This window comes from Pristiophorus japonicus, chromosome 6, assembly GCF_044704955.1.
Source record: "Pristiophorus japonicus isolate sPriJap1 chromosome 6, sPriJap1.hap1, whole genome shotgun sequence".
In the NCBI taxonomy this organism is placed as follows: Eukaryota; Metazoa; Chordata; class Chondrichthyes; family Pristiophoridae; genus Pristiophorus; species Pristiophorus japonicus.
Window position 1 is genome coordinate 115,418,531 of NC_091982.1, and position 23,721 is coordinate 115,442,251.

General features: G+C 43.9%; 1 protein-coding gene across 5 annotated transcripts in view; it reads right to left on the reverse strand.

Moving 5' to 3' along the window:
- Window positions 1-23,721, reverse strand: part of lrch2 (leucine-rich repeats and calponin homology (CH) domain containing 2) — a 199,244-nt gene that overhangs the window by 120,550 nt on the left and 54,973 nt on the right. For all 5 annotated transcript variants that reach the window (XR_011593624.1, XM_070883131.1, XM_070883130.1 and 2 more), the window contains 2 exons: window positions 6,231-6,375; window positions 3,983-4,109 (listed from right to left, as the gene is read on the reverse strand). Coding sequence is in view for 4 of the 5 variants with exons in the window: in XM_070883131.1 (XP_070739232.1) it covers window positions 3,983-4,109; window positions 6,231-6,375 (272 nt within the window). In the remaining variant the exon portion in view is untranslated. The remainder of the gene's footprint in view (window positions 1-3,982; window positions 4,110-6,230; window positions 6,376-23,721) is intronic.

Consider the following 23,721-nt stretch of genomic DNA (forward strand, 5'->3'; position numbering starts at 1 on the left):
ATCTTTGGAATTCTCCACCCGAGAGGGCTGTGGGGGTTCAGTCTTTGAGTATATTCAAGACAGAGATCGATAGATTTTTGGATATTAAGTGAATCAAGGGATATGGGGACAGTGCTTTAAAGTGGAGTTGAGGTGGAAGATCAGCCATGATGTTATTGAATGACGGAGCAGGCTTGGATGACCGAATGGCCTACTCCTGCTCCTAATTCTTATGTTCTTATCTCCATAAGATGTGCCAAAATTCTTGAGATAGCTTGATTTGATAAAATGCAGCAAATTTCAGCAGTTACAGACTGCAGAAAGAAATGACACCTTAAACAATGCAGTGTGACTGGCTCAGTTTGTATCTGACTGAATGTTTCATTTTTAAATTTGAGTGATTGAATATTCAAAATCAAGAAATTCCCAACAACTCGTTTCTGGATTATAAAACAGTTGCTCAGTTTGAATCTGGGAATCAATTTGAAAATCTCAAAAAACAATAAGTTTGAAACCAAAGACAAACAAATCTGTTTGAAGCTTCCAATAATTTAAATTAGTGCAGATTCTCACATGGGTAAGAAATGTAAAATAAATCATATGTAATATGAAAATTAGGTGGGAGGATGGCTATTGTGAATATATACCTATATGACCTGTTACTATTTGCTGGTTTGCCTTTTGTTTAATAAATTCCCTGAATAATTTTAAAATTTAAAATGAGTTCTGATGGTGTGATGCCCTATTCGCTCATCGAATTGGAGAGATCATATGAAGGCATAGGATATGTCCAATAGCTAAAAGAAATGCACCAACAGGACCTTTTTTTTTAAAAAAATAATCCTAGGCATATCACTGAAAGTTTACCTAGATCTCAAGGCTAGGATAGACACTCTAAGGTATGGGAAATCAAGACTTGCCCATGAGAGTGAATCACCACACATGCCAAGAGTAGAAAAAAAAGACTACAATTTTATTACTAATTTGAATTGGGTTCACAAATTGTCCGTAAAAAAATAGAATATCCCAATGTGTTTGGTGAAAAAAAAATAAGAGCATGCCATAATCAGCAAAATGGACTGGAGGAACATAGATCTAGGGGGTACAGATACATAGATCTTTAAAAACAGGGATGCAGATGGAACAAGCTGAAGAAAAGGATTCTAGGTTTTATGTACAGGGGTGCAGTATACAAGCGCCAGGAGGTGATGAATTGTACAAAATCATCATAGGCAGTCCCTCGAAATTGAGGAAGACTTGCTTCCACTCAACAAGTGAGTTCTCAGTTGATTGTGCAGTCCAATACGAGAATTACAGACGCTGTCACAGGTGGCACAGACAGTGGTTGAAGAAAAGGGTAGGTGGGGATCTGGTTTGCCGCACGCTCCTTCCGCTATCTACACTTGATTTGTGCATGCTCTCGGCGATGAGACTCGAGGTGCTCAGCGCCTTCCCGAAAGCTCTTCCTCCACTTTGCGTGGTCTTGGGCCGGGGATGTTACATTTTATCAAGGAGGCTTTGAGGGCGTTGTGGAAGGGTTTCCCTCTGCCCACCCTAGGGCTCGCCTGCCATGTAGAAGTGCCAAGTAGAGCACTTGCTTAAGGAGTCTCTTGTCGGGCATCTGGACAATGTGGCCCGACCAACAGAGCTGGTCGAGTGCAATCAGTGCCTCGGTGCTGGGGATGTTGGCCTGAGTGAGAACACCATCGCTGGTGCGTCTATTCTCCCAGTGAATTTGCGTGATCTTGCAGAGGCAGAGCTGGTGGTACCTCTGCAGCGCTTTGAGGCGTCTGCTGTACATGGTCCATGTCTCAGCCACATAGGAGGGCAGGTATCACTACTGCCCTGAAGACCATAAGCTTGGTGCCAGATTTGAGGTTCTGGTCTTCAAACAAACACTCTGTTCCTCAGACGACCGACGGCTGCGCTGGCACACTGGACGCGGTGTTGGACGTCATCATTGATGTCTGCCCTTGCTAGACTCCCGAGGTATGGAAAATGGTCCACGTTGTCCAAGGCCGAGCCATGGATTTTGATGAACGGTTGGGGGGGCCAGTGCTGTGTGGCGGGGTCAGGTTGGTGGAGGACTTTTGTCTTATGGATGTTTAGTGTAAGTTCTATGCTTTTGCACACCTCGGTGTTGACGCTGGCTTGGAGTTCAGCCTCAGCGTGCGCAGATGCAAACATCGTCCACGTACTGTAGTTCGATGACAGAGGTTGGGACAACCTTGGAGGCAACGCAAGTTGAACGGCCTGCCTGGAACCGCCAACTCGGCGTCCTTTCGGCCTGCCTGGTACCCGCAACTCGGTGACCCTTCAGCCCACCTGAAACTGGCGACTCGGCGTCCCTTTGGTCCACTTGGAACTCATGGTGTGGGTAATGGCTGCAGCTTTCCTGTCCTCTCCAGTGTCTCACCAAGCAGCAAGATGGAGCGGGGCACAGCCAACAAAAGCGAACAGGGCCCCAGTGTACAAAATACTGATTAGGCCACAACTGGAGTACTGTGTGTAATCTTGAGCATCCCATTATAGGAATAATATTCAGAGCCATGATGAAGGTACATCATAAATCTTTATCAGGAATGAGAGGATATTGATTTAATGAGATACTTGGAAAAACTAAAGCTCTATTCACGTGAACAAAGAATGTCACGGTGGACCTAATTAGAGTAAGTGTGAGGTCATCCATTTTGAACCAAAAAATGACAGATCTGAGTATTATTTAAAAAGGTAAAAAGCTAGGAACAGTGGAGGTCCAAAGAGATTTAGGGCTCCATGTACCACAGATCACTAAAATGTTGTAGTCAGGTATAAAAAAATTATCAAAACGACTAATGGAATTTTGACCTTTATAATTAGAGGATTAGAATATAAAAGGAGGAAGTTTTGCCACAGCTAGGCAAAGCCCTCGTTAGGCCACATCTGGAGTACTGTGCACAGTTCTGAGCACTGCAGCTTAGAAAGGATATTTTGTCTTGGAAGGAGTACAGTGCAGATTCATCAGAATGTTACCATGGCCCCTAAGGGTTAGATTATGAGGAGAGATTACATAAACTTGGCTTATATTCCCTGGAATATAAAAGGTTAGGGGTGATTTGATAAGACGATTTCTAGGATCTGGAAGGAATTGATGGGGTAAAAAGAGAGACACCGTTTCTGCTGGTGGGAAAGTCTAGGAAAAGGGGAATTAACCTAAAATCAGAGCCAAGCCATTCAGGAGAGAAGTTAGGAAACACCTATTCAGGCAAAGGTATAGAAGTGTGGAACTCTCTCCCACAAAAAGCAGTGCATGCTAGCTCAAGTAATAATTTTAAATCGGAGATGGATAGATTTTTGCTGGACATGGGTATAAAATAGTATGGAGCCAAAGCAGGTGGATGGAATTAAGATACTGATCAGCCACGATCTCATGGAATGTTGGGACACACTCAAGGGGCTGAATTGACCTACTACTTTTCATATGTTCCTAACAGAAGTGTTCAATTGTAGAGAAAGGGTTTGCGCAGGGAAATAGTGAACAGTAATTTACTGTTTGGTGAAAAGGTAGCACAAATGTAGGATTAGTACAAGCACCATAATAGGGAAAGCTAGAAGAAACATTTTCCATACAGTTATAAGAATATGAATTGCATCATCACAGGTGTCGATTCAATAATATTTAAGAGGGAATTGCATAAACAGGAAAGGAAATATTAACAGGTACAGACCACAGTACAGGTTGCAGTGTACATTAGCTGTGGCATAGGCATGATTGTAATGACTTCCTTCTATGTTTACATTTCTCTGATTCTATGACGCTTCAAGCACTTGAGAAGCTTGGATTAAAATTCTATTTTTTTTAATGAACTTAAGTGATCATCAAAACTAAAATTCCAGTTATGGTCTATCTGATTAAATCAAAGGCGTTTGCATTTAAAAACATTTCAACAACTAATACAAGAATAAATGCAGCATCAATTAATTTACCGACAGCATTGGTGTCGGCAAGCAAATCTCGACTTACCAATTCCATTAGGTCTTTAAGCTTTCCAATTTCTTCTGGAAGGGAAACTAACTTATTGTTGCTTACAACTAAAACTTTAAGTGGAAGATTAAACAGATATTTTGGCAAAGTTGATAGAAGATTTCGACTAAAAAAGAAAACCGAATTCAAAGCCAAGGCAACCAGTGATAACAGCACCTCTAAACACAAAAGGACATAAATCAAGGACCAGCTTAGTGAATATTGTTTTACTCCATTACAATGCAACTTATTGCCAAAAAGAAAAGCTCCACGAAAAGTATGCCAATTTAAATTTTCTGAATTAATCTCTGCTTAATTTAACTATCCTACATACACATATTTTACAAGTAGATTCCCAATAACCACAAGCTTTTACTGCAGTAGTATTTTTACATTTAAAAAGATATTTCACAGATCCACAATTCAAGGATTATGCATTTTTATAGATTTAATATAAAGAAAAATTTCTATTGCAGCAATACTTATGATATATATCAAATCACATTCTCAGGATATTGCAAAGAACTTTACAATCAATAGATTATTTCTGAAATGCAATCAACATTATGTAGGCAACCACTGCAGTTCATTTTCACACAGCAAGATCCTGAAAAAAATCAGATGAAGGAATGACCCAATAATCTGGTTTTGGTGGTGTTACTTGAAGCAGGAATATTAGTCAGGACATACAGAATTCCCTGCTCTTCAGTCAATAGTGCCACAGGATCTGTTATGTGCTCCTGAGCAAACAAATGACACCTCAGGTTAATGTCTCATCCAAAAGACAGCATCGCCCACAATACAGCATTCTTTCAGTAATGCAGTAAAGTGTCAGCCTGGATTATGCGCTCAAGTTCATGTTGAACCCACAACATTGTGGCTTAGAAGAGAGTGCTACCAATTGAACCAAGCAGACAACAGATGTACAATTTCCTTGACCTCATTCGTAACAACGCTTTGTCTACAGGAAAATCCCTGTAGGTGATCTCCTACCAAAGGCCCTGGCGAGAGAAGGTGGGGTGGGGGGGGGGGGGAAAGGAGGAGAAAAATAATCAACATTGATAGCTGAAGAGCCACCAATAGGCGAGTTAGACATTTAGCTACTATTCTATTGACTGGCCTTGTATTCAAATGTTTCATTCCCTGAATGAATATTCATTCAGTCATTCCCAAAGTCTCAAGAGGACTGCTGAGGGTTGAGAGTCTGAGGTCCTGTCGATAACCTCTGTCTAATCAATCTCTTTGGCATTATCCATGCAATAACCCAAAGATTCTGCTGATCCAAAAAGACCCTCTATCTGGTCACCAACAAACATTTCCACATGAAAGAATGCTTCTAAAGCTTGGAATACAACAACAAATGCACAACTAAGCAGGGCATCGTAAGAGTATGTCCTGCTCAAAACAGTGCCATGCCAAAACATAAATTGACTGCAGTTGTAGAGAATGTATGTTCAGGAAATCCTCTAGGAATGAGAGGTAATGCCTCTAACTGGTGACTATATTGTCCTCACCACAGCAAGGAATTGCAAAGCCCTCTAAATGAAAAAAATTCCAACCAATGCATATACTGTAATGATAAAGTACCCACATCCAAAGTGTGACTTGACAAATATTCTTTATCAAACAGTTCGAACTATTATTCCAGGGGTCACTGCTGTAGACCAGTGCTCTGTATTTCAGATTTATTTGAGTGCCAATGAAGTGATTCATAGTCAAAAGGTTGCAAGTTCAAGCCCTGCTCCAGAACTTGAGCTCAATTTAGGCTTGCAGCACAGTGCAATACCAAGGGAATGTTCCATTGTCTGAGGCACTATCCTTTGGATGAGACATTAAACTGAAGCCCTGTCAATTACCATTGATGAAAGCTGATCTAAACACTTACACCCTTTACATGGAGAAAAAAAATATAATTAAAAAAAAAGACTTCATCCTCAAAATTATTTCTAGTTAAAGGTCCAAAATCCAAAGCAGGTCTTAGTTTGGCCATCACCTTCACAATCAGAGCAACATCAAAAATAAATTGGTCAATGCCTTAGAAATAGAGCTTAAGGCAGTCTGAAAGGATGAACACACATCCTTTCCCCTGTAGAATCCCAGTCGGAGGGGTTAACCTCTCCATTATCAATGTTGACTTACTCTTGCTGTTCATGAAAAGATAGATTAATATCCTCGGTTAATCTGATTAGCTCTTCTTGTAAATTCCATATCTTTTATAATAGCACATGACAGACAGTTGAACACTTACCTAATATTTAAGAATGTTAACATTTGCAGATTAACAACAGTTTCTGGAATACATTTGATGCAATTGTGATATAAATGTAATGTTTCCAATGGTGCAAATAAACAAACTTCTTGTGGAATTTCAATAAATCTGTTCTTTGAGAGATCTGAAAAAAATGAACAGTGACAATTATACACCATTTCACTCAGACAATTCAGGTTATGGTGATAAATTACCTTTCACACATACACATTTCATTTATAGAGCATCTTGGACTATTAGTAATAAGTCTGTTGAGTTTTAAGATCTTTTATACATTTTAACTCTTGCTACCATATCAAGACTCATTAGAATTCATTACCGAATAAGCCATTTAAAAAATAGTCCAAATCGCCTTTTATTTCTGAAGTGGTTAATTTCTACAACAGAATTACAGGACAACACTGAAGTGACTCATTGTAAAGTCTAGAAGGCAGGGAGCACAAGTCACTAGCGGAACTAATCCAATGCACCGAATATATATATATATATATACACACACCAGCTAAGATTGTTCTAAAACTAATTATGTATAAGAACAAAAACATCCAAAAGGTAGATTGTTTAGCAAGGTTAACCACCCACACAAGCCAGGGCCCAAAGGGATATATCCTGAAATCCTATGAGAGATGAGGGAGGAAATTGCAGAGGCCCTAAAAGATAATATTTTGGATGAGCTATGCTATTATGATAGCGTGGAATGCAATATTAAATTCTGTTGTCTTCAAGCCAAAGACTCCTTTTACAAAAGCATTCACAGGATACTACATTAAAAACAGACTTTGAGGTTTGAATGACAGTCAGCTGTGGAATGCACCCCACCAAAGGTGCAGAGGGGGACCTTTCCATGGTTATAATTTACATAAAGAGCCATGTTGACCAAAACAAAGTCTGTGCTATCTACAAAACAATGGAGTAGTGAAGAATCCAGCAGAAGCAAGTGTAAAGAACCAAACACACTATTCTTGCTTCCATAATCAATTGCCATTAATTGAAATCTTTAGGACAAGACCTGTTCAGAATAGGTCAAGCTTTTCAAGAAACTGCATTTTCGCATTATTACATAAACACTGCTGGTTGCTAGAGGCCCAGCAGGATTTGCAGAATTTGAATCTGGCCACCAATACTAGCATCTGCCTGGATTGAACAAAACAGAAAATATTAAAACACACTCGAGGTCAAAGGACAGGCACTGAGAAATGGACAAAACGACATACAAAACTAAGCAAGCTGATAATTAATCCAATTCTTATTAACACTCATCATAGGCAGTCCCTTAAATTTGAGAAAGACTTGCTTCCACTCCAAAAGTGAATTCTCAGGTGACAGTACCAGTCCCATACAGGAATTGCAGTCTGTTGCAGGTGGGACAGACAGTCGTTGGAGGAAGGGGTGGGTGGGGAGTCTGGTTTGCCACACGTTCCTTCCGCTGCCTGCGCTACACTACAACATCTGCAACTACAATTATAAACATGTTTTATTTAATCTTTTAGGTATTTCACAATGGAAAAAAAGGCAGGGAAAGACAGCAAACTATTTTACACAAGAACATAAGGATTTACGTGATTAAATAATAATTTACGGAGCAATTAGAATAAGTGACTTGATAAGGATTTCACATTTGATATGCTGGGGGGTGGGGGGAATAAGTCAGTGTAAATCACCAAGGATGGGGTGATGAGCATAACTAAATGCAGGATAGAAAACAGGCTGCTGAAGCTTTGGCGCTATTGGAGAGTAGAACATTGAGATTATTGGGAAACACAAAATATTTTTCTTGATTTGTTCTCGGATGTGGACAACACTGAAAAACATTTGCTACCCCTCCTGATGTTTCCCCGAGGTGGTGGTGATGGGCCTAATCCTTAAACCGCTGCAGTCTTTATGGTGCTCCCATATGTCAGTACGCAATTCCAGGATTTCAACCCAATGATGAAGGAATTACAGTACAAGTCCAAGTAAGGATGCGGTGCGACTTGGAGGGGAGCTTGCAGGTGATGGTACTCCCATGATGTTGCTGCTTTTACCCTTCCTGGTGGTAGAAGTCATAGGGCTGGAGTGGGTGCTGCCAAAGTAAGCTTGGGAGAGTTGCTGCAGTACAACCTGTAGTTAGCACATACTACAGCCACAGTGCACTGATGGGGAGGGGATATTGTATTCAATGGTTGGGGGGCAAATTAAGAGGATTGCTTTTTCCTGGATGGTGTCGAGTTTCTCTAATTTTGTTGAGAGTGCACCCAACCAGGTGGGTAATGAATATGCCATCACACTCCTGACGAGCCTTGTAGGTGGTGGGAGAAGCATCAAGAGGCAAAAAGGTGGGCTAGTGCTCGGCCTCTTCCCTGCTACTGTAGCCAAAAGTGTTGATATGGTTGGTCCAGTTAAACCGCTGGTCAATGGTGAGCCCAGGAACTTAATGGTAGGGAACTCTGCAATGGTGGTACCATTGAAGGTTAAGGGGAGGTTGTTGGGTTTTTTCTAGTTGGAGATGGTTGGGATTTTCTTGAAGTTATTGCCTGGTACTTACGTAGCATGAATATTACCCGTCATTTGTCAGTCCAGGTCCTGCTGTAGGCTGACATGCGCTGTACATTTATAGATGAAGTTATAAATTAAGCTAAACACTTCAAGATAGTTAGCAAATAACCACACTCCTATGAAGCAATGGTCATTGATGAAGCAGCTAATGATGGTTGTACCAAGGATTGGCTTCTGACAACCATTTTCCTGTGTGCCACTGAGGAGTTTGACAGAATGTGGCAAGGCTACAGCTTTACTCTGATCACTTGGTTCTGGTATCACTTTACTCTGTTTATATCGTAATCCTTTTGGTGTTTAGCATGTAGGTCGCCCTTTGTTGCAGCTTCACTAGGTTGGTGCCCGATTTGCTTGGAACTGCTCCTGGAATGCCCTACTACACTCTCCATTGAACCAGGATTAATCGATTTGGCTCAATGGAGATGGAGGTGTGGGGGATGTACAGGGTCAGGTTACAAGTTGTGGTTCCATGTAATTCTATTGCTGATGACCCACAGTGCTTCATGGATGCCCAGTTTTGGATTCTGGATGTCCCATTTAGGATGCTGGCAATGTCACATTAAACATGTTCTCACTGCAAAATGTGAGACTTTGCCTTGACAAGTACTGTAGTGGTCACTCCTACCAACATTACAGTAGACAGATATGTATGCACCAGGTAGGCTGGAGATGACTAGGCCAAACAGGTTATTCTCTTGGATTATTTCCTTCACTGTCCGACAAGGGTGCACTCTGGCAGCTAGATCCTTTGCGACTCTGCCAGCTTGTCAGTGGCGGTACTATTGAGCTACTCTTTGTGGGATCATTGAAATCACCTACCTATTGCCCTTGCTTCTCTCAATACTTCCTCCAAGTGCCGTTCAACATGGAGAAATATTGATTTGTCAGTTGGAGGGTGCAGGGGAGGGTGATGCGGCAGAGCAGTGGGTGACAATCAGGAAGCTTCTTTGCCTTGTTTGAATACCAAGTCTCATGGATTTAGATCAGAGTCAGTGCTGAGGACTCCCAGAGCCATGCCTAACCTACTGTATTATGTTGTGACCGCATATCAGGTAGGTTCATCTTGGTCAGTGGGACATGACATACCCAGGGATGTTGCCGGAGGAGCCTGGAATATTGACTGATAGGTACGATTGGAGTATGGCTATCAGTCTGTTTCGCAACTAGCCTGAGAGAGTTCTCCACCGAGGGCACCAGTCCCCATATCTTGGCAAGGAGGGCTTTGCAATGTCAACTGACTGGGATTGTCCAGAGTCTCATCCTGATTGGATGCCTAGGCATTCCGCTAATTCCCTCAGATAGTTCTCTAGAGGTAACAAATTCAAGGCAAAGGGATTCAGCAGCAGAGCTGGTGATGTTGATGATGATTGTACAAAGGTAAGTATGGGATGGGCAAATAAATGACGGCCTTGCCAGCAATGTTCACATCCAGAGAATGATTTTTTAAATAAGTAGTCTTGAAAATAAATAAGATAAAGAATTTGAAGCTCAGCCAACATGACTCTAGAATTCTACATGATCTGGTTCTGTCTGAAAAAGTGGAATGGAGTTAATGATAAGGGAGCAGTGTATATGGTGCTGGCCTGAAACTATTGAGTCGATCATCTCAAATGGAAAAAGTTGTTACTAATCCATGACTATGTCAGACTGCACAGAGATGGTGAAGAGACAGAGTTAATGGTCAGCAGCTTGGAAACCAAGTCTGTGCTAGTGAATAAGTTTACCAACACAGCATACAGACGAAAAAGAGGAAAGGATAGAGGATTAATTTATGAGGGGATCCTCAGAAGTGACTAAGAGGACGGTATGAGATACCGTTGCAGGAAATGTGCTGTGTTGAGCTGGATGAAAGTGCAGTAACACAGGGCAGTGTCATGGGTCTGAACAACAGGCAATGGAAGATGATGCATGGGTGACACATCAAACACTGTAGAGAGATAGAGAACAATGAGAAAAGATAATGGCCCAGAAATTCCCGCCTCCCAGGTCCGTACGGACCCGGGAAGGCATCGCAAAAGCGCTGAAAACCAGATTTTTCGATCTGTCAAGCTGGAGCTTGACCGATCCAATGCATCTCCACATCCAGGACATTCGCATGGGCAAGATTGCGGTATTTACCCATCTGTTGCCCAGATGTCCTGAAAACTCTTACGTAAGAATTTTAAAATACATAAAAACATCAAAAAAAATTTTAAAAACATTTTATTGTTAAAAATCCTCCCCACTACGGTAAGAGTTATAAATGTAAACCTGTAAATACCTTGTTTAACCACCAGTGGGCCCATCCCCTGGAGTCCCAAGGGATCCCACAATCCCTTGGGAGCACCTGTACTTAAGGAGGCCTCACAGGCTGGCGAGGCACTCTGGAGACCTGCAATAAAAGACTAAGGTCACACTTCACTTTGAGCTCACAGTATCTGGTCAGTCTCTTTATTCATACACTAAGTAAGTTTATTTTAAACCATAATTTTAAAAACGTTATTTTTTTTTTAAATCAGAAAAATATATACTTTTTATAATGCATAAATAACTAATTTAAATTAATAAACATGGCGTATTTTTTAAAAATTTTTTTAATTAGAGTGTGTTTTTGGGGGGTGGGGGGGGGGTTCTCATTCATAATAATGGGAACTCCACTTACGGAGTTCCCATTATGAAGAATGAGAACATACTTTACCTGACTGCAGACGTCCTGACGTACACACGCTGCGATGCGCTGTCAGTGGAGGCCTTAGGATCGGGAACTCGCGTGGGTGCAGCAGGAACAGGTTAAGTACGCATCTTTAACTTTTTTTTAAACCCGATCACCCGCGGGAAGCAGCCAACCGGGATTTCTGGGCCAATGCACCAGTCACAAGAGGATGTGATTAGTGACTTTGGCTAATGGGCATTTCAGTGCTTTGAAGCTGGACTGGAATGATTTGAATAGGTATTTGAGATATTGGTGTAGAGCTGTCAGGCTACAGCACATTTGAATACCTTGAACAGGAAAGGCAGATTGAAGATATACCTGTAGTTCAAGCGGTTAGGTCAAGGATGTGTATGTTTTTTTTTGGAGAGGATGGGTAATGATAACGGTTTTGAAAAGAAGATAACGTGGAAACCGGAAACAATGTCAGTGAGCATTGGGGCGAGGAAGGGTTGTTAAGTGCCCAGGAGTGGAGTTAAATGGATTGGATCAAGGGGATAGAAAATGAGTCATGTAGAATTGACTGAAGGAAGGAATGGGGAAAAAAATTACATGGTGAGTGGGGCAAAGAATGAGCAAGACAGCTGATTGACAGAGGCAGTTGCACGGATGGTCTCAACGGTGGAGATGAATAAATCCATGAGCTCTTTATAATCCAGGTAATCAGTGGTGAATACATTTTGCTTGCACAGAACACTGGGAACACAAAACGTCAACAGGAATTGAGAACATAGAACAGTTTTCTTTTATATACAAGAGCAGGGCAGATTATGCAACATAAAAAGATAAAGGGATATTGTGCCACTAGTTCCTTTTCCAAAACAGTCTAGTCATTTGCATATACCTTGATGTATAGTTTTGTTTTAATATACAGTTTTGTAGTCCAGATCATACACATAACTGCAAATGGCAATCTGTTGTTATCAGTAAGCAGTATAAATGTTTCAAAGTTGTCCTAAAATTATCAACTGTAAATACTACGTACACAGGAATTTCTAACTATAACAGATTTACTTCGAATCACACATCCCTTTGGATGACATGTGCAAAAATACGTCAAAATTACCATATACTCCCAGGAACAAGCAACATAATTCTTGAGATATTCATGCCATTTCTATCAATGTGAACTGTTTTTGGGTGTACAGCGATACAAAAGTGCCAGCATAACCAGAGAGTCAGGTCAGCGATCTGAACCCCATGCATACTAAGACACATGATATTAAACCACCTCAGTGCAGCGGTGGCTTGTAGTTGGTACCCAGTGCAGTATAACCAGCCAGTAAAAAGACAAATGGCCAGGTGGATAACTCTAATGCTTTGCGATTTTATGTAAACTTACTTTTCCAAGCATTTTAACATTGAAGAAATCAGACAAAGCTGTCTACTCTCTAGCATTAAAAATTAGCTGCTGAGGAATATCGCCATACATGCATACTAACATGCATGCACAGTGAGAGCAGTGCAAGGTACAGAGGGACGGACACACAACTTGGGTCTGTTGTCAGATTGGTATCTGTCGTACAACTGTATCCTTCTACTACCGATGGAAAAGTCGAACCATAACATGGGAGTCAGGTCAGGTACACTGAAACTAAAACCTAACAAAGCCATCTCAAGAAGGTACCAGCAGCAAAGCCAAGTTGAAGAAATGCCCAAGGGATCCAGTTTTCAGATTTCCATGTGAGGACGGAGCTCATATTCCTGTTAGTGTAACATTAAAAATTAAATGGCTGTGAGCAAGCATGCACGGAATTCCTTTGCTGCGGGACAGAGTGTGACCTGCAGCATATCACAATCTATAGGTACTGGTCTGAGTCTGAAAGTTGTACTATATGAATAGTTCAAGAAATGTGCCTTCCGCATAAAAATGACCATATACTAGCAATTTTGTTAGTTGCCATCAGAGATCCAATAGACCAAAACAGCCCAAAAGCATCTCGTCTGTAGTCACGGTTCACAAAAAAAAATCTGTTTGACTTTTAAAAGTGGGTTTCTTTGCTTTATACTTGTGCTGACTTTCTCCATTAATGTTAACAAATGGGGAGAATAACCTCAGTTGACAAACAAACAGTCTTCATTTGATAATGTTTAGCAAATCTTTTTCTGACCCAACACTGCAATGTGATGCCACAATGACTTCGATCAATACATAAGGCATTGCAGGCCATTGTGTCAAAAATAACACACAGCTTTTGTGGCAGATCTCTGCTGCTGAGATAGAAAGTGAGCCTCTTTAATATGGCCCATTTGTGCTGCATAAAGAGCCGTTTGGTATGACCTAAGTTGGTATGACACACAGACATTTTACTCTCCAGATGTACAGGGTGACCTACTTTTAAAAAAAACATTAATTCTAGTTTTCATTAACAGATACTTTGATATCAAATATTTTGCAATAGTTTTCTTTTAATTTTACATAAAGCCAAAAAAGGTTGTCATTAAAAAAGCATGTGGCTTGGACTAAAGAACTGTATTGACCCTCCACACTAATGTGCACATGCATTGAAAACTATTAATAACTGCCATTAAGTCAAATAATCTGCATACTTTCACACCATTTTTTTAAAAATGAGACCAAACAAAATTTTCACAGTAAAAACCTCAGAAATTTCATTAACTATGTTGCAAGTTTTATGACCTTTATCTGTAAAAATGATTCACTGCCAATTAAAATGAATCAATAAATTGAGAGCATCCATCTTTACTAGATATAAAAACAGGACACCATTACATTTTTACATGCTTTTACAAGTTACATTAGTTACATTAATCAGTGGTGGTTAATATGCAGTGACATCAGTTTTTACTTCTCAACTACAGAGAGACAGAGACCCCACCCCACCCCCACGAATAAATATCTTTAAAATGTAAGCAATTACATACATTACACAGTATTTACTGTACAGAAACAGGCCACTCGGCTCAACAGGTCTATACTAATGTTTATGCTCTACACGAACCTCCTCCCACCCTTTATCAAACCCTGTCAGCACATACTTCTATCCCTTTCTCCCTCATGTGTTTATCTAGCTTCCCCTTAAATGCATCTATGCTATTTGCCTCAACTGTTCCTTGTGGTAGGGAGTTCCACATTTTAATCACTCTCTGGGTAAAGAAGTTTCTCCTGAATTCCCATTAGATTTATTAGTGACTATCTTATATTTATGGCCCTGAGTTCTGGTCTCCCCACAAGTGGAAACATCTTTAAGGCTACCCTATCAAACTCTTTCATCATCTTAAAGACATCGATCAGGTCACCCTTCAGTCTTCGCTTTTCGAAGAGATAAGAGCACCAGCCATGTTCAATCTTTCCCGATAGGTATACCCTCAATTCTACTAAATCTTTTTTGCACCTTTTCCAGTGCCACTATATCCTTTTTATAGGACAACCAGAACTGTTCACAGTACAATGCTACAAACATTAAACATGGGCTGAGCATTTTTCAAGTGGTACACAGAATCATTGCAAAGACCAAACTTTCCTCTACATATCAAACGAGTACATCTTGGTTATCAATAAAGAAAAGCAGCAGGATACAAAGCCCTGTTAAGGCACAGTTCTGTAATGAATAATAAATGTCACTAGGTTCAGTGTATCTATATATAGAGAGAGAAAAAAAACATCCATAAATACATCTTTATTCTTAACTCATGATCCTACATTGTTCCAACAGTACCACCAGTAGTTCACAGTTTTATAATTCTTTAAATGATTTTCAAAACAAACCCAAGCTTGGAAGGACAAAATCTAGAGTTGTACTGCTGAATTTTTTTAAAAACAAACAAGTTCAGGCTTGATACACCCATTATGCTTCATCAACAGTCCAGCTCCAATAATGAAGACAAAAGCAAAATACTGCAGATGCTGGAATCTGAAATATAAACAAAAAATGCTGGAAATCTCAGCGGGTCAGGCAGCATATGTGGAGAAAAACAGAGTTAACATTTCGAGTCGACGACCCTTCGTCAGACCATTAACTCTGCTTCTCACCACAGATGCTGCCTGACCTGCTATGATTTCCAGCATTTTTTGTTTATAAAATAATGAAGACCTCTTCCCTGTGACTTTTTCCTCTGCTATTCCAAAAGGAACTTCAAGGCCGGATATGAATTTTGCTTTGTTCCAGAGAAGGGTCTGAACTTTGAAACATTAGCAAAAGTAACTGCAAACAAGTTTTGAAATATGTGATTTAAACCTAATCACATCAGTATAACTCAATCCCTTTCCTTTAACAAAGGTCAAATGTCCCAAAATGTGACTTGTTTAGGAAGACTAAATGTGTCTCCTTTCTTGGATCGTGCACATTTATTTCTACAATGGATGATGACTATTCTATGATTTTATGATTCTACCATAATATAGCCATGCTTGCACTACTTTTGATCAACCATATATTTTTTCTGTATCTAGTTCTCCAATAAAAGCAATTTGTGCTTTTCAGTTAAATTTCTCTCCCCTCAGCTTCATAATCTAATCGAGAGAGACTGGGCTGCCTTTCAAAATTCACACCAAGAAAGCCAGTTCATTAATTTTACAAAATTGGTTCAAAACTTCCCGCTACAGCCAAACTCTGAACAAGTTATTCAAGGCTAGAAGTAACTGGCTCCAAAATTACAGATTACATTATAGCCAAGAGACACTCTCATTTATGGATTGAATAAAATGTTTACTCCACAGGTGAACGATTGTATAACTCATTTAAAAAAAAGCTGCAAATGATATACACAAACCCTTTTACTCAGAGCAAATATGAGAATCAATAAATTCAGATACAACATTTGTGTGATTGTATATTTATGATAATTTACCAAGTCTAACAAGTTTTAGTTCAATGCTGCTCAACTCCTTGTATTGAGCAACAGAGCAGAACTTAATTGCACCCCAGAATATTTAAGGGCAGTCATCACCATGCCACTTGAAAGGTCAACACTTGCCATTTTGCTAAGAGGATATTGTGATGGACTGTGTGCACAAGTCAGATAAGACTTGACTCCAGTAGAAAGGTGGTTTGGTTCAATTGTTTCCATTTAGTTTATGTTGGCATTAGTTTGCTGAGGTTCCTAGAAGTCCTTTGTGGCTCAACAGTATGGGCCCAAGTTTCTGGCCGTGCCTAGAACGGCGCAGCCCCGACCTGGATGCCCGTTTTTCACGCCACAAAGTGCGCCTGAAAAAAACTTCCAGATTCTCCGGCTCCCTGCTAGTCCTCTGGACCTCGGCACAGCGCAGCACGAGCTGCAGGGGGCGGAGCTAGGTCCCTGTGCTGAAAACAGTGCCGGGACCTCTGCACATGCGCACTACAGTGGGCGCGCAAGTGCAGTAGCTCCAGGCGCCCAAAACTGTGTGGGAGGGGCCCGAAGCACGCAGCCCCTAGCCCTGGCCAAATGGCCTCACTGGGGCTGCGTGCATATGGCTCCTCTCCCACGCCCACCTCCTGCTTCCTCCGGACCCCGGACCCGACCGGACTCCTGTCCTGCCCCCCGACCCGACCTCCGATCTCGACCTTCCCCCCCTCTCCCCGACCGACCTCCGCTCCCGACCGATCTCCCCCTCCCCCCGCCCAATCTACCCCCCCCTTCGCCCCGACCCGCGCTCCCGACCCCCCCGGACCCGATGCCACCTGCCTGTCAATCCGGTAAGTCTAAGCTCGAAGTCTTGGGCCCGGCCCGTTCAGCCTCCCTCTCCTTTCTTTCTCTCTCTCTCTCCCTTCTCTCTCCCTCTCTCTCTTCCCCCCCTCCCTCCGTTCTCTCACCCCCCCTCCGTTCTCTCACCCCCCCTCCGTTCTCTCACCCCCCCTCCGTTCTCTCACCCCCCCTCCGTTCTCTCACCCCCCCTCCGTTCTCACCCCCCCTTCCCCTCCCTCCTCACCCCCCTCTCCGCCCACCCCCTCTTCCCCACTCCACCACCCCTCCTCCCTTCCACTCCCCCCTCCCAATCCTCCCCCTCCACCCCTCGCTGTCAGAAACACAGACACTGACAGACAGAGTGAGGGACACACACAGACAGAGAGATAGAGACACTGACAGAGACACACTGGGCGGGGAGCATCCCAGCACGCTGTTGGAGGGCTCCCGGTGCTGCAGTCAGGAAGTAGAAAATGTTTTCTTTATTGATTTTTAAAAAAAAAATTATTTATTAATTTTTTTTGATTGGTTTATTGGTTGATTTATTGATGTTTTTATCATTTATTATTGGTGATGGCTCTTTATTTGTAAAACTGAAGTGTTTAATGTTTGTAAACTTCCCTTTAAACCCCCCTCCCCCCATTTCCTACGCCTGATTTTCTAAAGTGTAGACAAGGTTTTTTCGAGCGTACAAAAATCTTCACTTACTTCATTCTAAGTTAGTTTGGAGTAAGTTTTCACTGCCGAAACTTTGAAAACAGGCGTAAGTGGCCGGACACGCCCCCTTTTGAAAAAAAATTCTGTTCCAAAGTGAAACTGTTCTAACTGACTAGAACTGGAGCAAACTAAATGCCGAGAATTTGAATTTCTAAGATACTCCGTTCTATACCAGTTGCTCCAAAAAATCAGGAGCAACTGAGGCCGAAACTTGGGCCCTATATTACTGGATACCACAAAATTCCAGAATTCATAGAGGAAATTGCCATCATTGTGAGGTCTCAATGCACAACTGTTCAGTTTGCCTTAAACTGTTTGGTTGCAGGAATATAATTGTGGTTGGGTTATTCTCATGTACAGAGAATAAATTCTATACTCCATGCACTTGAGGGGACACATATATAATTTCTTGTTCTGGGTCACACTGCTTAATTAGTGGTTACTACTACAAAACTTGAGCAATGTCGGTGGAGGGAATGGAAGAGGAAAAGAGGGACAGAAGAGGAGAGCAAGATGCAAAGACAGGGAAATTACATCAGCAAGGAAGGGCAGCTGGAAATTTTATCTGATGGGGCAGTGGGAGGGAATGAAGAAAAAAGACAAGTAGTGATCAATCCTCCCCTCCACTACAGCCAAGACTTTCTTCTCAGAGCTGGGGGCTTTGGTGATCTACACCTTTCTTCCACCCGTGTCCCATAACGCCTCTGTGGAGGCAGGGGTATTTGGACTGAGCTAGAACTTACCACAAAGCTCATATTTTTCTCACCGAGGGAAAATGGAACTCCACCTTGCCTTGCTCCCCCCAACCACCAAAATTAAAGGGGGAGGTGGAAAGAGAAGGAAACTACATTATATCTTTGACATTTGGGCCACCAGGAGTTGGGAAGATTAAGAACCCCATCCTTTCCATTCATTTCACCTGGGGGGAGGGGGGGGAGGAAGAAGGAGTTCAGCACCACACTCAGGTAACAAAATTATTCACCCTAGTGTTTTTATTCACTACGCCATCTGTAGAGCTATGTACACCATTACGAATGTATAATGAAATCCATCAAAAAGATAAATCTCACAATTGCAAAACATAATGCCTGAACACTAAGCTCCTTTGTTAGCTTGTCCCTATAATACAGTAACTAATAATAGAACTTTAGTGACCACAAAATTATAGGTACTAATCCCGTTTACAATCTTGCAATTCATCACTCATCACTTCTGTTCCTACTGGCGTAGATTGGCTTCTGATCTAGTACAGGTACTATATTACGTAAAGTTTCTCGTGCATCCAGGACACCCCAGAAAGCACCCCCACCCTACAACTTGCTTTTAAAAAAAGATAGAATGACAAATGTCAAGGCAAATCACATGCACATCAAAATTGTTAAATTGAGAGCAGATTGCATAGTCTAGGCTTGTATTTCCTTTACTAATAGAAGAATAAGGAGTGATCTCCCAGTATTTGCACCTGCTCAGTCTGCAGCCACATAGATTGTACTGAACACATTTGCACTTCCAGACAGTGGCAGCTATTGCACTATAGAAGGTACATGTGGCACAAGACAAGCTGCACACTTACTCAACCCTTCTTCTTGCCCTTATTGCAGGAAAAGTTAGCACATAATCAGAGGGTGCAGCATCGGACCGGAGGCGGACAGCCTGAACTGCAGGACCTGACCGAGGTGGAGCAGTGAGTCTCGGCCCTCATGGGCACCCAAGTTCACACGGTAGCCGCCAGCGAGGCCAAGCCCCCTAGGGTAGTGACGATATGTGAATGGCTTTTGCAATTGATGTGACTTCCTTGCCCCCTAATATCAAGTAGCTTAGCCTCTACATATACATGTCCAATGCCACCTTCCTCTTATCTCCCTGCCCCCTCCCCTGCTGCTAACCACACGTCTGTTGCTTTGTGCTTAGATTACCAGCCAGAAGCATAGCAGCCTTCCCATGAGCCGTTGACATCTGGGCACAGGGGAGATGACAAGGGAGGGGATGAGTGTGCTCCCTGGGCATGAGACCCCATCAGTCCCACCATATGGGGACACAACATCGGGGGGGGGGGGGGGGGGGGGAGGGGAAAGAGAGGTGAGGATGGAGGAGGCTGATCGAAAGGTTTGATGACTCGGAGGTTCCTGGCCCCAGTGGCTTACAGTAACGCCCAGCGGGAGGGGAAGCTCGGAGGACAGCTCCCCGAAGGGCGAGTCAGCACAGAAGTCCTGCTCAGAATCAGGCAGATGTGAACATGGACTTGGTGGCTGTGTCCAGGGAGAACATGGAAATGCACCACGACCTCATGGGTGCATTGGGTAGGGTCCCGCAGAGAACAGACGCACTTGCCGAGTGTGGCAGAGGTATTGCCCGTGTATCTGAGGACTCCAGTGAGCCCATCCTTGGCAGCTCAGGGACAGATGGGCTCCAGCAGCGACAGTGGAGTCCCAGAGGGGATGGCGTGTGCCATGTGTGACGTGGCAGCACCGATTGCATCGCAGGCACAAGCGAAGCTTCAGCAAGGTGATGCCATGGGATCACTGACTGCTGTCGTGCTCTCTATGTTCCCCACTGTCCAATGGAGAAGTGACGGTGCTGAAGCAGGCCAGCAAGTTGTGGTGACATATTGTGCTCCAGATGCTGAGGTTCAGCCCCGTGTGAGTGGTAGTGGTAGTGGTAGTGGTAGTGGTAGTGGTCACCAGGAAATAGAAGGTGCTGTCCTTCCTCAGGACGACAGCATTTCAGCTCCCACCACTGCCACTCCGACCTTGCACCTTGCGCGGTCCACACCCGAACCATCACAGACTACTGCTGCCGATGCTGAGGCAGGGGAATCTGCAGCCGAGCCTTCCAGGCCCAGAGCTAGTCTAGGGCGCCCTGGTCGGTCGTCTGTACTGTCGGGCCCACTCAGCAGCCCTGCTGAAGGCACTGAGGCCTCATTGAGGAGCAGTCAGCGTGGGAGTGGGGTAAAAGTTGGGGGGGGGGGTGGTAAAGCTCAGGCTAAGTCGGATTAAGGTGTAGGACCACATGGGGGAGATGCACTGAAAATTGATAATGCCGCCTGTAATTAGTTATGGTACATTGCTGCACTTCATTGTTGTTGAGGGCATTGCAATAGGATGTTGTGTTGGTTGGTTTCAGTAAAATGTTACTTTGACCGTTCACCATTGGAGTTGTGCATCATTCCAAACTTCACCGGAGATGTGCCATTATGGTGGCACATAGCCTGTATTAGCTGCATCCCTCACTTCCTCCATTCAAGAGAGCCGATCCATTATGAGCTGCCAACATGCGCCTCTTGGTCCGGCAGTATCTCCACGCTGCCTCACCCATGGATGGTGTGGCTGTCCATTCGAGGCCTAGTCAGGTTTCTGTTAGTCGTCCTCCTCCTCAATCTCCACTGGCAATGCAGCATGCAGCACACGACAATGAATTCCGAGACGTGTTGAGGGGAGTATTGAAGGCTGCCTCCAGAGCGGTAAAGGCATCGGAAACGCTGCTCGAGCACCCCTATTGTCTGCTCGATAATGTTGCAGGTAGTTGCATGGCTCTCATTGTACCGCTGCTCCGCTTCTGTGGTGGAGTTGTGTAGGGGGGCCACGAGCCAGTCCATATCCTTTGTCCCCGAGCAGCCAGCCACCCCACACCACTCCAGTGGTGGCCGAAACAATAGTGAGACAGTGCTCTCATGCAGGATGAAAGCATCATGTGCGCTCCTGGATAGCGGGCATTAACTGCGAGGATGCGCTGCGTGCGGTCGCACACCAGCTGCACGTTTAAGGAGTGGCATCCTTTTCGGTTTCTGAATACCTCCGCGTTGTATAATGCTGCTCGCAAGGACACGTGAGCAATCAATGGCTTCTTGAACTCTCGGAAAGCCCGCAGTTCTGCCAAACTCACATGCTCGCTCATTGGGAACGTTATGAAGTCCATTCTGCGGGCGTACAGAGCCTTCGTGACGTGGCGCGGCGAATGCAACGTATTGAGATGCTGCATATGTCCCCTGCCGCAGCCTGGAAGAAGCCTGAGACAGAGGGCCAGCGCCAGTCATCTTCACTTCGATGGGCAGTGCAGTCCTGTTGGCGCTGTAAGACTGTAGGTCTGCCTGTAGAAGATGGCACATCTCGGTCAGCACTTCCATTTGGAAGCGCAGCCTTCTCACACACTGCTCCTCAGAAAGCTGGAGGTATGAGCATTGGTGCCTGTAAATCCATTGGGGGTGGGGTAAGCCCTCTCCCCTAGAAGTCTTTGGCCTTTCCTCATTCATGGGCCGACATGGCCAAGAGTCTTTCAATCTTGACGCCACCTAGCAATAGCATGCATTCATCATCATAGGCAGTCCCTCAGAATCGAGGAAGACTTGCTTCCGCTCCCAAAGTGAGTTATTTGATGGCTGAACAGTCCGATACGAGACCCCGTTATAGGTGGGACAGACATTTGTCGAGGGAAGGGGTGGGTGAGGCTGGTTTGCCGCGTGCTCCTTCTGCTGCCTGCGCTTGACCTCTTCACGCTCTTTGCGTTGAAACTCGAAGAGTTCAACGATCTTCCGGATGCACTTCCTCCAATTAGGGCGGTCTTTGGCCAGGGACTCCCAGGTGTCAGGGTGATGTCGCACTTTACCAGGGAGGCTTTGAGGGTGTCCTTATAACTTTTCCGCTGCCCACCTTTGGCTCGTTTACCATGAAGGAGCTCCGCATAAAGCACTTACTTAGGGAGTCTCGTATCTGGCATGTGGCCTGCCCAGCGAAGCTGATCGAGTGTGGTCACTACTTCAATACTGGGGATATTAGCCTGGAGGACACTGATATTGGTGCGCCTGTCCTCCCAGGGGATTTGCAGGATCTTGCGGAGACATCGTTGGTAATATATCTCCAGCGACTTGAGGTGCCTTTTATACATCGTCCATGCCTCAGATCCATACAGGAGGGCGGGTATTACTACAGCCCTGTAGACCATGAACTTGGTGGTAGATTTGAGGGCCTGGTCTTCAAACACTCTTCCTCAGATGGCCGAAAGCTGCACTGGCGCACTGGAGGCGATGTTGAATCTCCGCATCAATGTCTGCCTTTGTTGATAAGAGGCTCCCGAGATATGGGAAATGGTCCACATTGTCGAGGGCCTCGCCGTGAATCTTGATGATTGGAGGGCGGTGCTGTGCAGCAGGGACAGGCTGGTTGAGGACCTTCGCCTTACGGATGTTAAGCCTAAGGCCCATGCTTTCATATGCCTCAGTGAATACATCAACTATATCCTGGAGCTCAGCCTCAGAATGTGCGCAGACCCAGGCGTCGTCCGCATACTGCAGCTCAACAACAGAGGTTGGGGTGATCTTGGACCTCGTCTGGAGGAGGCGTAGGTTAAACAGCTTCCCACTGGTTCTGTAGTTTAGTTCCACTCCAGCTGGGAGCTTGTTGATTGTGAGGTGGAGCATGGCGGCGAGGAAGATTGAAAGAGGGTTGGGAGAGATAAAGCAGCCCTGTTTGACCCGGTCCGGACGTGAATTGGGTCTGTAATGGATCCGTTGGTAAGGATCACGGCCTGCTAGTCATGGCCAAGAACGGGGAAACACTCATCAAGGACACAGGCGGTCAATGCCCGATGGAAGGAGCACTTTGAAGATCTCCTCAGTTGAGACTCTGTCTTTGACCAGAGTGTTCTCGACTCCATCCCGCAGCATGCGACCCGCCACCAACTCAGTGAAACCCCAACGTTGCACGAGGTAGGCAAAGCCACAAAACAGCTCAAGAATAACAAGGCTATGGGTGCGGATGGAATCCCTGCTGAGGCACTAAAATATGGCGGAGAGGCGCTGTTGGCGCTGATACATGACCTCATCTCTCTCATCTAGAGGGAGGAGAGCATGCCGGGAGATCTCAGAGATGCAGTGGTTGTGAACAATTTTTAAAAAGGGGACAAGTCCGA